General features: G+C 41.6%; 1 protein-coding gene across 1 annotated transcript; it reads left to right on the top strand.

Moving 5' to 3' along the window:
* The first annotated feature begins 293 nt into the window (after positions 1 to 293).
* Positions 294 to 14,516, top strand: prlra (prolactin receptor a). The gene is made up of 8 exons (XM_085358346.1): positions 294 to 381; positions 704 to 836; positions 9,069 to 9,238; positions 10,254 to 10,423; positions 10,629 to 10,770; positions 11,325 to 11,421; positions 12,962 to 13,031; positions 13,379 to 14,516. The coding sequence occupies exons 1-8, from the start codon at positions 309 to 311 to the stop codon at positions 14,420 to 14,422; spliced, it is 1,899 nt and encodes a 632-aa protein (XP_085214472.1). The 5' UTR covers positions 294 to 308; the 3' UTR covers positions 14,423 to 14,516.
* The last annotated feature ends 5,066 nt before the right edge of the window (positions 14,517 to 19,582 follow it).

Below are 19,582 nucleotides of genomic sequence, written 5' to 3'. Positions count from 1 at the left end.
TTTCACCTGTGGTTAAAATCTTTTCACACCGTCTGTTTCTAAATGCGGAGGGCTTTGAACTAATTTTAGCGCTGCATGTAACACTTCACCGTCAAACAGGTTAGTGTCACAATAAGAAACCACACGGGCTGCATGTTCCAGTTTTTGTTTGTCATTCAAGTGTGTTGTAACTCAATACAAGATGTGCAATCAACATTGTGGGTCAACTGATTTGTCCAGAGGGCAGATCAGACAAGTCCTCCGTCTTCACCTTTCTTTCTTCCTTTCCTTCTCTCGTTTTTTTCAGCCCAACAAGGTTTTGTGGTGCAATGATGACGAAAGTCAGAGAAGTTCTCCTGCTGTTGTTGCTGCCAGCCTTTGTGCCGCACACAGACGGAACGCGTAAGTGTTTTGGCTTGAAACTCAGTCTTAGCACCTTCTTAGGTTTCTGACAATGAGCTAAGATATCCGAGAGGTGTGATCTAGCTGGTTAACACATGAGCCAGATCTGCATAATTAATAAGCACTAAGCAACGCTGAGTTTCATCTGTGGATTTTTTTTTTGTTTCATATTACTCTCAACTCACGTTAAAGTTTTATTTCTTTCATCTTCTCATCTAATTTAAAATTTCGCCTTTTTTCATTGCTTAGGCTTGACACACTGTTTAGGATGTAGTCTAGTAAATTCCTATGTTTCCTTGTTTCCATCTAATATCTGTCTTAGGTTATAGTTTACCTGGCAAGCCCACAGAGATCAAATGCCGTTCTCCAGAGAAAGAGACCTTCACATGCTGGTGGAAGCCAGGATCTGATGGGGGCCTGCCTACTACATACGCTCTCTACTATCGGAAAGAAGGGTAAGAAACTCGCGCAGAAGCGCCCAAGCTTGTTATAATTTTACTTCATGTTATCTAGTAGCCACAAACATTGAGTAATAGTTGTTTTTTTAGTTCATTCATATAAACACAGATCATAATATTAGTATATCAGGGCCCTTTACATAATGTATTATAAAGGGAAGTGTAAGCACTTGGCAATTGTTAAAAAAATGATTTTTCATATTAATAAAAAGAAGAGTTCCATCAGTACAGCTGGCACAATGGGATGTTCTTGTTTGTGGTTTATTAAATGGCAACAATCCAAACGGTGTCAGAGGATAAAGATTGCAAAGTGCTAAGAGGTGCCCGTGAACATGGATTTTTAAATACTTCAAGGTTGATACACATGTACAGAGAAGGAGTGGAATTACTAGCTTATTTAACTACAAAGTGAAAACACAGTTTGTAAACACTGTAAACAATCCAGGCAGGCCTTGGTCATGCAGTGGTTAATAAAGGTGTGATGGGGAATACTATTACGACTGGAGAACACTGGGACACTAAAAATCTACTATGAGTACACCGAGAAGACTGATTGGTAACAGGTGTTTTAGATTAAAACAAGTGATACTAATGAGGGCAAAGCAAACATTGAAAAAGGCAGGAAAACAATCAAAGGAAGTCAAACTGACAGGAATATAAGAAGGCAAAAAAACGACACCCCCTCCCAATAAAATAACAGAGAGAAAAATGAACAAAACTTATATTGTATGTTAGGCTGCATGTGTTGCATGTGAAGAGGCTGATAAAAACTGAGCCACACATTGACAAGAATGATACTGAACTCCTGATATGCAAAGCATATGGCCACATAGTGTCATGGTTTTACTGTGGCTGGACTCAGAGGGAATCAGACAAGTGACATGAAGTTTAAAAGGTTTATGTACAAAGTATACAAAATCAGTACCTGGCTGATGACCTGTGTGGAAGATGACCTCTGTATTCTGGAAAGGTGTGGGGAGATTAACAAAGGGAATTAGCAAAGTCGGGCAGAGAGAATCTGACTGCAGTAGCTCAGATTGTCTTTGAGTGTTTACTTGTCAGCAGTGAAAGTCGGACTGAGAAAGTGGTTATTGGCAGGAATCTGAGGGAGGCTGAGGAGAGTTGTTGGAGAGTGGTCCGGCAGGTGATTTTCAGGTAATTCCTTTTTTTCAGAGGAAGTCATGTAATTAAAACTGTGACTGTGATTACCCAGCAGTGGCTCTTAAACTAAAAAAAAAAAAAAAAAAAGATTGTCAGGGTGAGGTTAGCCTAGCGCTAGCACCCAGGGCCTCGCAAAATGCTTTCCAATCTTTAGATATGAACTGGAATGTGCAAGATGAGTTCTGGTTCAACAGGGTCTGACTCTGTGGAGAATTGACGAGACAAAGCATCAGGTTTCACATTTCAGGAGCCAGGTAGATAAATTATGGTAAAGTTGAAATAAAGCCATACATATAAAGAATAGTTGCCACTTTGCTTGTCTTGAGTCATTTGGAGATAAACTAGGTTTTTATGATCAGTCAATACAATAAATAGTATTTCAGCTCTCACTGGCCAGTGCCTCCACTCCTCTAAAGCTACTTTGATTGCAAGTAACTCTCAGTTGAATACGTCATAGTTTTTTGCTGGAGGCAAGTGCCAAGAAAAGAAGGCATGCGGCTTACCGTCGGCTTCTGTACATTAGCGCTGTCCCCACCCGAGAGACCCGCTTCAATAATGAATTGTTTTAACAGATCGGGATGGTTCAGTACAGGTGCAGAGTTAAACCTGTCTTTGATCATTTGAAATGTTTGATCTGCTTCCTACTTCCATTTCATTTAAATGGCCTGGAAAAGGAAGTGAGTCGGTTAATGGTACTGGAGCTTGACTATAATTCCTGATGAAGCAGCATTTAAAGTTTGCAAATCCAAGGAACCGTTGTAGCTGTTTCCAGGATGCGGAGACAGGCCTGTCAATTACAGCTTTCACCTCCGTCTCCAAGAAAAGTCACATGGTTAGCATGAATTCCACATTTTTTGGCCTTAACGAAGAGTTTGTTTTCAAGTAGTCTCTGTAGTACCTGCTTGCAGAGACATGAAGTTCTTCGAGGGTCTCAAGGTATCATCCAAAAAACAAACAAAAAGATGTTTCAAACGTCTCTTAAGACATCATTGACCAGGCCTTAAAGACAGTGGGGGCATTGGTTCAACTAAATGTCATGACCATATATAGTGACCTAATGGAATGTTAAATGCCGTCTTCCATTCATCCTCCTCCCGGACGTGGAACAAATGATAAGCATTACGTTGATCTAATTTTGTGAATGCTGTGGCTCACAGGCTGAGGTGATTAAGGGAAAAGGATACCTATTTTTTACAGTGATTTGATTTAACCCTCATAGTCAATGCAGGGTCGCAGAATCTCTTTTATTTTCTACAAAGAAGAAACCCGCACCCACTGGAGTGGAGAACGGTTGAATGATGCTGCTGTCAAGGGAGTCCTTGATGTATTTATCCATGGCAAGGTGTTTAGGACCGGAAAGATTGTATAGACGGCTTGAGGGAAGAGGCAGGGTGGTAAGATGCAGAGACTGGAAATGGTCCCATTTTCTTGTACACGTTCTCTGACGTGGGTATCGATAAGGTCAGCAAGGGCTATAATTCCTCAAAACACTTATTGCAAGAGGCCAATTCATCCTTCATTTGCTCATTAAGGGTATCATAGAATGTCCATCTTAGGGCTTTTTTCTCCAACCCTGTCTCAGCCATTACCCTGGACTCAGTAGAACCTCTGCTACAGACTTTGATGCAGGTTGAATACATGTCAAGCTGCTTCTTCCTCATTTAGAGAGTGTTCACAAACTAACTTGAGATTTCTTAATGAATACTGTGTAGGACACAGACTCTATAGGGTTTCATAGTAAATATGCTTTAGTGTATTTGAGTGCCCAGACCCTTAACAGTAGTATTTTGTGAACAATTGTTTGAGAAGGCCCGTGGAGAGCACTGAAACAGTAGTGAGTACCAAAGCAAAAATCCACCCCAGTGACCTGGCTCTCCACCAGATAGTTCAGGTGAGATAGGGATGGCTGTGAAAAGGCAACTGCATCAGGAGAGGGCACACTGACCTGAACCGGAGCTTCCGGGATGGGAGAAGGTGACAGTTTGGAGTGAATTATTTACAGTGCATTACCCATCTGTTCTACCCACTGATGTGTTTCACGTAGCTGCTGAACTATAGATGTTAAAGCCTTCTCATGTTCACCTAATACAGTCTGCTGCGTCCATGGGTTGTCTACATCGTTCTGTCAAGGTTTTACTGTGGCTGGGCCCAGAGAGCAAACTCAGGCAGCTGACATGAAGTTTAAAAGGTTTATTTACAGTCCACAAAATCAGTAAGTGGCTGGTGAATAGCAGGCCGAGAGAGGGGTTGTTGGTAGGCAGACTGGAATCAAAGGACGACTGAGGAGACTTGAAGGAGAGTGGGCAGGCAGGTGATATTCAGGCAAGTCCTTGTTTCCACAGGAAGCCTCAGAATTAGATTTGGTGTACTGTCACTGTCCGGTGGTAGCTCTTGAACTCCAAAAAGGTTGACAGGTGGGTGTCTTGATGAGCTTGCCAAGAATTCCAGATGGACAACACGGAAGTAGACAAGAAGCAGGAATCACTAATCGAAACAGCTGCAAACAAACGTCAAACATAAGGCTCTAATTTACCACCATACAATGGTGGTAAATTTTACCACCATTTACTCTCCACCCATGGGCAGTGGCAGGAGCAATCCACCCATAACTCAACCTGAGAGCAAAGAGGAAAAGAAAACAGGGAGAACAAGTCTAGCCTGCCTTAAACCTAACAGAGAGAGGAGGGCAAAGTTAACGTTCCTCATATCTTTTACTAAGGCTCTGATTAGCTTAGCATAAAGGCCTGAAGGTGATGCACATCTATTTTGTCACTGCTCCCTGCCAAAAACTAGTCCATCCCTTAACCCTCTATGACATATAGTCCTTTTAGAGGGCTATGACTTTTGAGGTTCTTTTCCAACTATTCCAGTCTTCAATGGCGGATTATTCATCTTCCTTAATATAACACGTAAGCTAACTTACAGTATTTTCTAATACTCAGAGTACAGTAGAGAAGATATGGCAGTGGATAAACCATGGCATGAAGGCACCCAGAGGTTGAAGGCCACTTCCTGCTGGGAAACACTAGATCCTGACATTGATCTAGATGTTACTTTGGGCGATAAGAACTACCTAAACAAATTGGTTTAGGTAGTTGTGGTGGTGGTGGTGGGGGTATTTTTTTTAGTATTTATTTTAGTATTTATTTATTTATTGTCATTGTCAAGAACAATGAAATTGCGTTTGGGGCTTCCATACAACCCAAAAAAAAAAAAAAAAGAAGAAAATAATAAATACCCCTTAAAACCCAAGTGTACATATTTAACCCAGTGTGACTCCAATGCAATAAGACAATCCTTAGCAATAATGTTCGTAGAAATTCAGACAAAGACCTGAGAAACATGACAAAATACAACAATGCAACCCATTCAATATTATTGTACTGTGAGATATGATATCAGATATGATAGTTATCTATTTAAGAAAGAGGGGGGGGGGGGGGGGGGGGCAGGAGGGGGAAGAGAATAAAGATATGATGCACCAATGCAGACCAGTTCATTGCTATTAAGAAGTTGGATATGGTTATTGTCCGTGAGAGGGGGGCAGAGAGTTCAGGAGCCTCACAGCCTGTTGGCGCGCAGGGTGATGTTGGTCCCGCAGGATACTGTGCACCCTCCTCAGACAGCGAGTGGGGAAGATATTACTGATCTCTGGCAGACTTGTTCCAATAATTCTGCCAGCTTCTTTCACCACCCGCTGGAGTGCTTGCTGATCGGCCTTGGTGCAGCTGGGGAACCACACTAGAAATCCATACGTCAGAACGCTGCTGATGGCACAGTTGTAGAAGTTCAACATCAGAGATCTGGGAATGTGTGCGCTCCGCAGTCTCCTCAGGTAGTAGAGGCGCTGTTGGGCCTTCCGTACAACTGAGGTGATATGGTTGCCCCAGGACAGGTCCTCGGTCACAGTTACCCCCAAGAATTTAAAACTGCTCACCCTCTCCACCGCCTCACTGCCAATGAAGAGAGGCAGATGGTTGTTATGACCCCTCTTCCGGAAATCTACAATGATCTCCTTGGTCTTTTTGGTGTTTAAGACCAAGTTATTGTCGTGGCACCATGACTCTAGTTGTTGCACCTCTGTCCTATAGTTTGTCTCATCATTGTTGGATATAAGTCCGAGCACTGTAGTGTCATCTGCAAACTTAACAATGAGATTGGACGCGCAGGAGGAAATACAGTCATGGGTGAAGAGAGTGTATAGCAGAGGGCTCAGAACACACCCCTGAGGGGCACCGGTGTTGACCACAAGGGTGGAAGAGGTGTTCTTACCCACTCTGACACTCTGTCTACGGTTAGTGAGGAAGTCCACAATCCAGTTGCACAGAGAGGAGTTAAGTCCCAGTTGGTGGAGTTTGGGACGGAGTTTGTATGGCCGGATGGTATTAAAAGCCGAGCTGTAGTCTACAAAGAGGAGCCGTGCATAGGTGTTCCTGTGTTCCAAGTGCTTCAGTAATGTGTGCAGCACTGTGGCGATCGCATCCTCGGTTGACCGGTTCTCCCTGTATGCAAACTGGTGCGAGTCCAGGGATGGTGGAAAAGCAGCTCTGATGTGTTTAATGACCAGTCTCTCCAGGCATTTGGCGGGAATGGGGGTGAGTGCCACAGGTCTGAAATCGTTCAGACATGTGACATTTGACTGTTTTGGGATGGGAACGATGGTTGCTGCTTTGAAACAGGATGGTACCAGTGAACAGGACAACGAGGTGTTATATATAGAGGTGAAGACGTCCGCCAGGTCCGCAGCACAGTCTTTTAGCACCCGGCCCAGCACTCCATCCGGCCCGGCCGCCTTCCTGGTGTTAATGCTCCGGAACACACGCCTCAGCTCATGAGTGCTCAGGACCGGAGCAGGGTCGGTTGAGGGGAGAGGGGACAGGACAGGGTCGGTGTTCTCCCTGTCAAAACGGGCATAAAAGAGATTTAGATCCTCAGCCAGAGTAGAACTGTCGGCTGAGGGTGATGGTGTTCTTCTTTTGTAGTCCGTGATAGCCCTGATGCCCTCCCAGACCTGCCTTGGGTTTGTGTTGTTCTCAAACCTGGCCTCGATACGCCTCCTGTGCTGCTGCTTGGCAGTCTTGATGCCTCTTCTCAGGTTGGCCCTGGCAGCACTGTATGCCTCCTGGTCCCCGGATTTGAAAGCGTTGTTCCTTGTTCGAATAAGTTGTTGAACTCCGTGTGTCATCCAGGGTGGATTATTAGGGAACACACGGAATCGTTTCCAAGTTGTTACATTGTCCACACAGAAACAGATGTAGTCCAAGTTTATGTCTTTTGACCGTTTTCACAATAATATAATGCACCATGCTACAAAAATTGTTTTTGAGGTTTAACTGTGAAGCTCCTGAGATCCGAAACGATTTGGATATCATACATTTTTGCAATAGTGAACCACCTGTTTCACCAGCCTGAATATGTACTAAATATGTTAATCAGTAATTTTGTTCTTGCATATATTTTCTTGCACCACAACACAACGGTTTTGTGGGAAATTTCATGAAGAAAATAAAAAGTAAAAGATTTTTCATCACATATTTCACCTGTAAGAGAGACATCTGCAGTGAAATTGGCTGCAAATAAATGCTGCACTTTCACAAACCACAAACCTCGAAGATTCAGCAATTTCCTCTGCTGTGATGAAACTCCTTCACTTTGTGATTTTGCTAGGAGAAACATATATTGCCGCTTTCAGTTCGGGAGCTTTTTGCCTCGAGTCAGTGGCTTCCAATCTCTGCTGGTGTTTGGACTGAGAAAAGAAATCTCAGACTGGCTCTTTAAACTACACGAAGAAGCTCTCAGTTCTCCACCGCTCTTGAGATTGTCTCCCTTTAACATCAGCTTTCCTGTTTTGTTCCCCCATACTTGTTGTACTATTGCAAGTGCAGCAGAGGTGTGCCTGTTTGTTTGGTTTGGTATGTGCAGGGGCGGGTTTCACTGCGCACATGTCATGTCTTAATTGTGCAGCTTGCAAACATGTATGTACCCAAAGTTTTCTTTAAGAAACTTAAATTGAATCATCATTATTTTAATTTGATGATCTTGCATTTAATGTTCTGCCTAAAATGCTTTATGGCGCAGATTTATTAGGATAGGTTTTTCCACTTAGTCAGTTTTGCCATGGTAATGGCCTGGTAAATGGCCTGTATTTATATAGCGCTTTACTAGTCCCTAAGGACCCCAAAGCGCTTTACATATCCAGTCATTCACCCAGTCACACACACATTCACACACTGGTGATGGCAAGCTACATTGTAGCCACAGCCACCCTGGGGCGCACTGACAGAGGCCATGGCTTCCTGACACATCACATGTGCTTCTTTCAGTAACTCTATAAATAAATCAAAGTAATACCATTATAATGCTATATTATTGGTGTAGTATTTTGTATTGTTTCTCCTTTTTTGATGTCTTCTTGTATTCAACTTTCAGTTCACTGTGGTATAGTGTGTAGCAGCAGAACAAATACACTTTGATTAATTGGTTTGTGCAAGTTCTGCTCACCATAGAGATGACATGAGTCACTTTCCCCACGTTTTCTGAAATCAAACCAAAGTTTATTGATTTAATTTATTTTTTCCGTCTCCAGCTCGCATGCATTTGTCGCAGGCAGCTTTACCAGCATTCAGAGGCTCACATATTTTTCCTCATGTTGTCCGCACCTGAACATGTCCCCCGACCAGTCGTCACTAGTTACTGCGACAGCAGCAACAATTTGTTTCCCATGTTCTATATGCAAACACTCCCAGTTGTGTTCATTATGACACCCAGGTCTACTGGGATATGAACCTGCAGTTCAAACAGAAAACAATACCAAAGTTATTTTCTGTGTCTCCTTTAATTAAATACAACATCCTAGCAGCTTGACAGTAAAAAAAAAAGAAAGAAAAAAGATGGCCTCCACTTATTTTGCAGTCACACTTTCTCACCATCTGTCTCCTCTCGTCACTCTCACACACATGTGCAGTGTCAGGAATAGGGAGGATGTACACTGTTATTTTAATGTGGCTGTGCAAGCACAATGCCAGCGCACACCTGTGATTGCATGCCGCTCCTCTGCCTCTCTTGCAGTTCTAACGTAGTGCACGAGTGTCCTGACTACCACACAGCCGGGAAGAACTCCTGCTTCTTTAACAAGAACGACACCGTCATCTGGGTCAGCTACAACATCACCGTGGTGGCCACCAACGCACTGGGCAAGACCTACTCTGACCCTGTGGATATAGACGTGGTCTACATTGGTGAGGGGACTGGGGGCAGGGGTGGAGGGGTTTTCATAATTTCACCACAGGGATTAAAAAAAGCAGCTCCACAGCTGCTCGGCAGCACACTGCGCTACACTGTGGCAAATGCTCTTGGAGTTTAGTCACCCCCTCCCGTTATGCTGTAACTGCTCACTAAAGGTCACCTTTTAATGTCCACAGTGAAATTTCCTTTGCAGCGATTAAAGGACTAGCTGATGCACGATCTACAAAATCAACTGAAATTAAGTTTAGCATTAACTAATGCTAAATTAAACAAAGTTAAAACATTCTTGTGTTTTGAAATTGTAACAAGAATTTCTTTTACCTCCTTATCATTTATGAGCTTCTAATGTGTTTTTGGTGGGGGCCAGTCACACTTGAGCACATGCACGCTTGTTTACTGCAATGGAAAATCTGCTCTCTTTTCTCCTGCTTCAAAAATGCACACTGTCCAGTTATTTTAGACAATCATTTACTTCGCTAACAGAAATAAAGTACTTTAATGCAAGTAATTCAATACTTTAGTAAGAAGTAGTTCCATCCTTCAAAACAAAAAGTATATTCATGAAATATTTAAAATGGGAGAGTAAATTAACAGAGAAGTATTCATCTCGTCCTTGAGCCTCCTAAACTGGAAGTGTGTCGAGTTGTTCTGATCTGCTTATCTTTTTCTTTGTGTTACCTCACAATTGTCAGATATGTGTCTCCACGAGGATAGCGTAAAGCCCAAACAGTGACATTTATCACTACTATATGTCATAATACACACATCGACAAATATGTTGAAGGTCATTCCTGCAATGCTGGTGCTTATCCGCTGGGAGTGTCCTTTTGTTAGCTGTGTAACAGCTGATAATTCACCCTGCAGTGTTTTCACCTGCTGCCGTTCACAAGCCCTGTTGATGCCTATTGGTTTTTTTGTTTGTTTTTTCAGTAATACAATCTTTATTCATTGTTGGATTTGCTGTTGCTCTGTCTTTCTTTCATTCACATTTTCTCTCTTCTGCTCCAGTCAAGCCTCATCCTCCAGAAAAGCTAGAAGTGACAGTAATGAAGGATCAGGGCTGGCCTTTTCTTCGAGTGTCTTGGGAACCACCTCGTAAGGCTGACACCCGCTCTGGTTGGATCACTCTAATCTATGAGCTCCGCGTCAAGTTGGAGGAGGAGGAAAGCGAATGGGAGGTACGTAGGTCTCAGCGCATTTCAGGGTGTGGTATGCTCTTTGAAGTATTTGCCTTTCAAATTTGAAACTTTGTTCTAGGCTGGTGTAAGGGAACTACACGATGTGTTAGTGAAAGGACAGGTTTTTGAACATTTCAAATCTGTATATTGGCAGCCTGACAGACTAACTGATTTGTGTGTTTCTGTTGACTATGTGTGTTTCCAGAATCACGTTGCGGGCCAGCAGAAGATGTTTAACATTTTCAGCCTGCGGTCAGGTGGTACATACCTTATTCAGGTGCGCTGTAAGCCCGATCACGGCTTTTGGAGTGAATGGAGTTCCACTTCCTACGTCAAAGTTCCAGAGTGTAAGACATCCGCCAACTGTCTTTTGCATTAACTAATTATTATATATTGTATAGGATATATTTATTTATTAAAGGAACAGTTTAACATTTTGGAATCTATATTACAGCACTTTCTTGTTGAGAGCTACTCTTATAATCTGAAGCACTCAGTTAGTTTACCTTAGCATGAAGATTAGAAGTTAAAGAAGGAAGCTAATCTGGCTCTTTGCAAAGGAACCGGTTTAACCAATTTAATTATCACTAGAAATCGTATTCCTTCATTGTGGTTTTACTACCTTTTTTTGCAGGATATTTATTTTTCCAAGGGGCCACATGACAAACCGGAACTGGACGGTCGCACCAAAAGTGGAATTCTGCTCAGTATTATAATATTTATAAGTTTGTTGGTACGGCCCTCCACAACAATCCCAGTTGTCATGCAGCCTCTTGGGAAAAGTATTTGTTTGCCTCGCTTTAGCATGATGTAATGATAATAAACCCAGGAAGAAGAAAAAAAGATGGATACTGCGTTGTTCTGCTGAAGCACCCACACATTGTTATGTTGCGTCTTTCAGATCTCCATCGGGAAAAGTCTGTCTGGATCCTCATTTTAGTCTTTTCTGCCTTCATGTTACTGATCCTCATATGGCTGATACACATGAATAGCCACAGGTAACAATGATCTTCTTAACCACTTTGCTTTGTTAAAATGCTGGTTATTATTTATTTAAATGTATTGTTTCTGTGCAATTTCAGAACGTAATAAGAAAGTACGCCCTCAATCAGATACAAGCTTTTATGTATAAGGACAAAACAACTGTGATGATGTCTTGAAAGGTTAACGCAAACTCATATTAACAACAGCAAATGACAAATGACATGTCCCTTATTTAACAAATATTAAGGCAAAATGCAGAAATTACTGCTTCTATAGAAATTAGGACGGTAAGTAGCAGCCAGCTCCTGATAATCAAATGCAAGTGTGACGAACAGAGGTTTTGTCAGATTTGCTCCACAGTACCACATTTAGTGAAAAATAAACACAGAATTTCAGCACAGGGACCTCATAGCACCTGTCAAACACAGCGGTGAAGGGCTGATGATTTGCGCTTGCTTTGCAGCCATAGGGCCTGGGCATCTTTCAGTCAAGGTCGATCATGAATTCCTCTGTATACCAAAGTATTCACACGTGAGGCCATCTGTCTGACAGCTTGGCTGAATCTAGGTCATGAAACAGGACAATGATCCCAAGCACAGCAGCAAATCTACAGTGGAACGGCTGAAAAAGAGAAATTAAGAATTAAAGTGCTGTAATGGCCCAGTCTCAAAGTCCAGCCAGACCTCAACCTGACTGAAACGCTGTGATGGGACCGTAAAAGAGCTGTGCATAAATGAATACCTGCAAACCTCAGTGAAGAGAAGCAATGCTATAGAGAAGAGGGTGCCAAAATTCCTGCACAGTGAAATGAGAGATTGACAAAGTCCCAAAGAAAACAATTACTTTAAGTTATTGCATTAGTTTTATTCATTTTTTTTTTAAAATAATTATAGAGTGTAATAAGTCATGAGCTTTGGTCCATCAAAGCTTGCATTTACCTGAGCTTTAAGACCTGCTAAGGACTACATAGTTATTTTTAACACTGTGATATGCAAAACCTTAGAATTGACTGAGGATGTAATTATTTTCCACCATGACTGTACTTTGTCATATGTTACATAAGCCCAAAGCACTCTTCACACTTACATTTAGATCCTACGGTAGAATATTATTACTAAAATACTGCAATTACTTAGCTATCAAATTATTTGAAATTCTTTACATTTTCTTATGAGTTGTGGCTGAATTATCCCTTTACCTCAAGAAAAATCAATACTCCACACTGGTGCCCATTTTTCACACTGTTCTGTAAAACCAGACATGGCTAAAGGATATTTCTGTGCAGAGACTTCAGTCCTTCCTTTGTTGTAAAAAAAAAAAAAAAAAACAACACAGAATGATCTTATTCACGTGTATAAATTTCCATTAGTAGGAAAGAAAAATCTGATTAAATGTCTCACAGGTAATCAACTATAAATAACTGTATTAGCTCATGCGATAATGTGACCATTCTGGGCTTTGGTAGCATACTGCAAGTAAAATACTGACTATAGTCATCACATCTGTGATATTCAACTGCTGCTAACAAAGCCTTTTGTGTGTCTGTGTGTAAAGTCTGAAGCACTGCATGCTGCCGCCAGTCCCTGGTCCTAAAATCAAAGGCTTTGACAAGCAGCTTCTCAAGGTAAAGGGGTAACATTATGAACACTGTCTCGATGGCTACTTATTCAGACAAAATGTCTATTTGTATAGTGGTCAAAGGAGCTTGCAAAGAAAAGCGTCTGGACTTCTTTAAGTTGCTTGAAGACGTTTCACCTCTCATCCAAGAAGCTTCTTCAGTTCTAAGGTCAAATGGTGGAGAGTCCCAGATATAAACCTTAGTTTTATAGTCTTCAAGCAACTTAAAGAAGTCCAGACGCTTTTCTTTGCAAGTTCCTTTGACTACGATGACCTGGATGACTGAGAACCTTCACAGACATATTTGTATAGTGCTTTCTAATTGCATTGAGTAGTTTTACTCTTTGTGTGCAGAGTGGCAAGTCTGACGAGGTGTTCAGCGCACTGGTGGTGTCTGACTTCCCACCAACCACGTCTAACTATGAGGACTTGCTGGTAGAATACTTAGAAGTGTATGTGCCAGAACAGCAGGAACTGATGGTCGACGAAGGCAAGGATCATGACGGCTGCCTGAAATCCATAGGCTCAGCATCCGACAGTGACTCTGGCCGGGGCAGCTGTGACAGTGACAATCTGTTGATGGATAAGAGTGGCGCGGCAAAAGAGGAACAGCAGCAACAAAATCAGGAGGGAGATCAAATTGGGACGGAGACACAAGGGCCCAAAGAAGCCTGGGAGAAGGAAACGATGCTATGTGCTAATGAAGATGTAGTTAGCCCCGATGCATCAAGTAAGAAGGTTAAGACCTGGCCTTCTGTGTTTTCCCCAGTGACTCCTTACAGCCTAAGCCCACTGGATCCACACAACTCACTTGAGATGCACAAACAGAATTGCCTTTCTGACACCCAGTTTCCTCCGGGCTCCCCATCCTCAGACCACTGCATCAAAAAGGCTCTCCAATCAAGCTACTGGGAGGTCTGCTTTAATAATAATCAACCTTATCCCCAGACAGATGTCCACCAGCAACTCCAGGCCCACAGCGATCGCAACATCTCAGCCATCAATGACGGAAATGCGCCCAGGAATCTGCTGTTGCCCACCCGGATGACTGAGTATGTTGAAGTGCAAAGGGTCAATGAGGAGAATAAGGTGCTTCTCCATCCTATTCCTTCAGGCCATACCCGTGAAGAAGCCTGCTCCTGGGTAGGACATGGAGACAACTACAGCAAAGTGAAAGGGGTAAACAGTGACAATGTGCTGCTGCTCCAGAGAGAGGTGGTGGAAGAAGAGAGCATGGAAATGGCTGGAGCAGCCGAGAGCTGCTACACATCTTCCATCGCTATTAACACTCCTAAGCCAACAACCTGCAGTCACATTGCCCTGCCGGTCCAGGAGGAAAGGGTTCTGGCAGTAAGTGGGTATGTCGACACTGCCACTATGTTCTCCCTGGACACTTAGCAGACATGCCAGCCCAAATTGGCAGTTGTAGAACATTGCAAGAGGCGGGGACTGAAAGATATGAAAAAGCACTAACACTCCTTAAAAAAAAAAAATTGCCAAGACAATGTATATTTATTTTTTTATCTTCTTCTCCTGTAAGAGACATGTCTTTGCTGAGGGCAGAGCAGTAACACACTATTGATTATCAAATAATTGTTATTGAATATCTTGACTAATGCGCTTAATTGAGTTTTGTAATTCTTCTAAAAATCCACGTGGTACTTTATATGAGCATCCTGATTGTACTGGATGTCTATCATGAACCATCCTCTCTGGCACATAAACGTTGTTTTCATCGATCCTATTGATATACCATATAGTAATTGTGATTATCTGTTAAAAACTGCAGAAACCCCGACCTTCTACTTTGTCTCAGTTTTTTGTATGTGAGTGTATTTTCCCTTTTCCTTATAGATACCAACACTACATTTTTAAGCTGCTTTCTCTAAAGCTACAATATGTATAGCATTAAAATTAAAAACAAACACAACAAAACACAGCAAAAGTGAGAATGTACTGCTCTATTTTTTCATTCAGAGAGAATGAGAATGTTTTTCTGTAAATACACCTCCTGCAGTTTTAATCTGCAAAGATATTTAGATTTTTGGAAGGCGGAGTAGTGTTGTATTACTTGGTATGGTAACGTACAACACTGCTCTTTATTCCTGTATGCACAGATGTCTGTATAGCCTACACGTACCTATATAAATATATGTATAGTTTTAACATGAAATGTAAAATCTTTGTGGAAAGTCATGTTTATAACAAAATTAAAAAAAAACTCAGTAATGGAATTTTGTTGATTTTTTTTGTGTCCTAATTTGATAATTACATATGTGTAATTATTACTTGGCTGACAACATTAGTAATGAAAATACATGTGGAAAAGTATGCATTTACCCAGCAGCAAGCAGGGGTGGCATGTTGTTTAGAAGCAGCCCAGCATAAGGTGGTATTCAGGCCCCTGGATTGCTTTGCAGAGTACTCATTAATAATTGCAAATATTTACCAAAATGTTATTGCAGTGTGGTGATCCAAGCATTACTACACTGAATTGGTAAAATATCAAAAGATCAAAGAATTTCATACATTTCAATCATAGAAAAGTAAAATCTAATTTTTGTTTAGTTACTAAATGCATACTAAGGATCTTCTGTGCTGTTGTACATGCAGTGGTGATCAGTGAGGCTGTGGGATAATCAACGTTTCTTTTTTTTCCCCAAACTTGCAAAAGAATGAATAACGTGACAAAATAAGCAAGACAAGTGAATTTAAAACGCAAACGAAAAAAGATAATGTAGCCTGTTTGGCGCCCTGGGTGAACACTCCCTCTTGCGCCCCCCCCCCCCCCCACACACACACACACAACATATTAAGGATTGTACATTAACATAAAACTGTTGTACACACACACACATGTGAAGAGAGAGAGAGTTTGCATAGTATGCAAACGGCTACCAAACAGCCATCACAATTTGTCATACAATGAGAACAGGACAAATTGACAATGACTAATTAATATTAAAATCTGTAACATAATGTATTGTTTGGAGTTTAGTCTGTTACTGATGCTATTTTTACCATTTTTTCTTGAAGCAACTGTTACTCACATTATTTCCTTAGGGATTAATAAAGTATTCTGATTGTTTCAGGATGACCTGCCATTATCCAGTGACACATCTGCTTACCTGTATCTTTTGCTCGTTTCTCCTCTTCTTTTCTCTTTTTTCTAAACTGAGGACCTGATGGCTTTGAACTTTTCTTGTCCATCTTCAATTGGTTTTAATTTTGCAGTCCAGTATGAACACAAATCCCCCAACTAGAGGATCACCACAACATAACCTAAAAGACCTACACCTTAGTTCACAGATTCACTTTGGGTGCATTTCTGAGATTTCACACAACCCAGGATTCAAATCATGAATCCATAATGGGCTTGGATTTACAACATTATAAATTAATTGTGCTCTATTTGGAAGCAGCAGCCCCCCTTCCCCTTTCGACAGCTTGTGTGTGAGACTTTAAATCATCAAACTGTAAATTTTAAATTGTTATTGATCCCTTTACCCCGAGTCCTAAAGTGTATATTTATTTTCTTACTCTTCTTATATATTTTGTTTGTTCACTTGCACTGCTGTAACTGGAGCCTCGTCGTCTCGTCTCTCTATATACTGGACTGCAGAGATGGGCAGTAACGCGTTACTTGTAACGTGTTACTGTAATCCGATTACTTTTTTCAAGTAACGAGTAAAGTAAGGGATTACTATTGCAAAAACGGTAATTAGATTACCGTTGCTTTCCCGTAGGAACGCTGCGTTACTGCGTTACTAAAACCGTGATTTTTTGTGAGAATGTCTCATGACAGTGACCTAAGCAAGTGCGACGTTGGTGACAACAGCTGTGTGCAGATCAACAACGGACAATATATCGAGTGCGGGAGAGAGTATGAGCGTGCAGCGTTTAAAGCGTGGAAGTACTGACCTTACTTTGAGTTTGATTCCATAAAAAGTGACAAAGACATTAGTGTCTGTTGTGTGTGGGAAGAAAACTTCTTTGTACAGCGAAAAAACCCCCCTAACCCTGCGGCACACCTGCACCAGGGTAAACCTCCGCCTACCCTACTCCCTCAGTAATTAGTTACTGATTACTTTTTTCAAGTAACTTGACCAACACTGCTGGACTGTAGCGGAGATGACAATAAAGTTTACTTTGACTTCAGCAGCAAGCAGGCGCACCGAGGGCTCTCGCGCCCACTTTTCGTGTATAGAATTTCGAAAAAACATTGGTGCAAATGATAAGTCTGTATTATGTCTGGTGTTTTCGTGTTTGTTGGTTTGTTTTTATTTTGTTTACTTTGCGAGTTGGTTATTAGATGCTGCTCCAGCCAACCAGAGAATCCCCCGCCGCCCCGTCCTCTCCTCCCTGTGTCGCAAGCAGCAGGCGCACCTCGCAAAAGAAGGGCGTCCTTACTCCCAGCAAATGGGCGATAGAAAACCGATCGGTGCCTGTACCATTCCCAATATGTGCTGGGTTACGTCGGGGCAGCATGAGTACAAGCATTTTTTTTTGCCGATGCCCGTGATGCCGCCCCCCACCACGATGCCGCCCCGGGCAATCGCCCGCGTCGCCCGTATCTAAAACCGCTACTGGACCGAAGTGGCAGCCCTCTGCCAGGCTTTGGGTGCAGAGAGGGAGAAGAGAGAAATCTGAACATTTTAATTGGTGTTCCTCTGATTTTTTCGGGTTAAAAATAATGGGGTTTTTTTTGTTTTGTTTTGTTTTTTTGGCTCACTCATGAATAAAAATGGACACAAATAAAGTACACAACACATAAAGTACATAAGGGAATGACACATTTTTATACTATATCCTTTTCACACAATAAAAAACAAAGGATACCCTTCTCTTTTGCGCTTTTGTCGACTCGTTTAAAAACCAGTTTACACCAGTTAAAGGCCTTTTTTGTTGATACTAATTTAATATATTCTGTATCTTCCATTGTGCGCATAACTTTGTGAGGTTACTGTTTTTTTCCGGTAAATTGCTAAACTTAAGGGGGACAAGTTCTATGGAAGAAATATCGTATCATCAGAATTCAACTATTTTTAGACATTGAATTTATAACACTGAATTTTTACCCTCCAAATTTCCCTGCAAAAATATTCACCTGCAAAAATTCACCTGCAAAAAATTCACCATCAAATATTCACCTGCAAAAAATTCACCATCAAATATTCACCTGCAAAAAATTGCACCTGCAAAAATTCAACTGCAAAGGTGACGAACTTGAATGACCCAAGCCAGAGCAATCAGCACTAGATCGAGTCGAGCGGCTCTCAGCCAATTAAATTACGCTGTTTGATCACATGACACCGTTAGCCAGCAGTGTGTCTCCTAAAAGAGAGCTGTTTAAAGGTGAGTGATTAAGTTTTTCTCCTAAATAGAGATCATTACAGAACGCCTAGTCCTACTTAAAATCCCATTCATTTTTCTTTCATTTTATCATCTACTCGAACTAAGTAAAACGTTTGACTAACTCAAAGACAATTTCCACGCCTCCCCTGCCTGTCTGCAGAGGCAGTTTTGAATTTAGGAGCAGCAAGATGGCAGCGGCAAACCCTGGCGGTTCTCCGGTAAGTATATTGTTTTTTTTTATCTTCAAGTTTGTCTTTTGAAACGTTAATTTTATTTAAAGCCGTTGCTCACGTATAAAGTACACAGACGGGGTCTTTGCTCAACTCGTCTGAGGCGTGTCTCACTTAGCGCTACATGCTAGCATCCTGCTAACCGAGCTACCCTTTACATGCTGTGCTTTAGAAAATAGGATACTCGGTACAAAACCATACTCCGCAGATATTGATAGATAAACGAACACTGCAAATATAATGTTGGGAACGAGAACGGCCTTTGGTGAAGGGGTAAAATACACCATGAATAAAGCCATAGAGTGAATGGCTGCCATGGTTGCAGAACGGCCTGATTTAATAACAAGAATGGGGAAGAGTGAGGCGAAGTGAACCAAAGCCACAAAACACGGTCAGACAAGGCGGGAAAAGGGCAGTGATCTGTCCGTCACTATGAAGTTGGTGTGTGCTTTGGTGAACAAAAACTCGAGACCGGTAGCAGGAAGATGGGAGACTCGTGTTTCACTGGAATAGTGGTGAATTAAAACATCCCTTGTTGGGGAAATTTAGGTGTAAATGCATCCATACAGGCAAGACAGAGGCAGACCAGACAGTGAAGAAAACAAGGCAAACATTAGTAATATTAAAACGGAAATATAGGATTAATATAACATACAATTAGGGAAAATGTAAGGAACACAATGTAAATGATATTGTAAAGTCATTAAAACAGCATACTCTGATTAAAAGAAACATGTATTTAGGTAGGATAATAATAATAATCAACATGTACAAGATGGGTATGTATACTTGTACCCAGAATTTAACAATTATAAAGTTGTAGCATGTCAGTACCTTACCCCATCCATTATATCCACACTTTCAGAAAAGGATATGGTCAGTATCTTTACAAATACTATCTAAACTTAAACGGGATATTCCCTCTGCTTCTTCTATACACCCTCAGGGTTTGATCAGCCAGTGGCTGATATGA

Source organism: Diplotaxodon limnothrissa, linkage group LG7 (assembly GCF_057381915.1).
Source record: "Diplotaxodon limnothrissa isolate DT_005_m linkage group LG7, D_limnothrissa_male_GT1.1, whole genome shotgun sequence".
NCBI lineage: Eukaryota > Metazoa > Chordata > Actinopteri > Cichliformes > Cichlidae > Diplotaxodon > Diplotaxodon limnothrissa.
The sequence above is the reverse complement of the archived record's forward strand: the minus strand, read 5'-3'. Positions and strand labels throughout refer to the sequence as shown.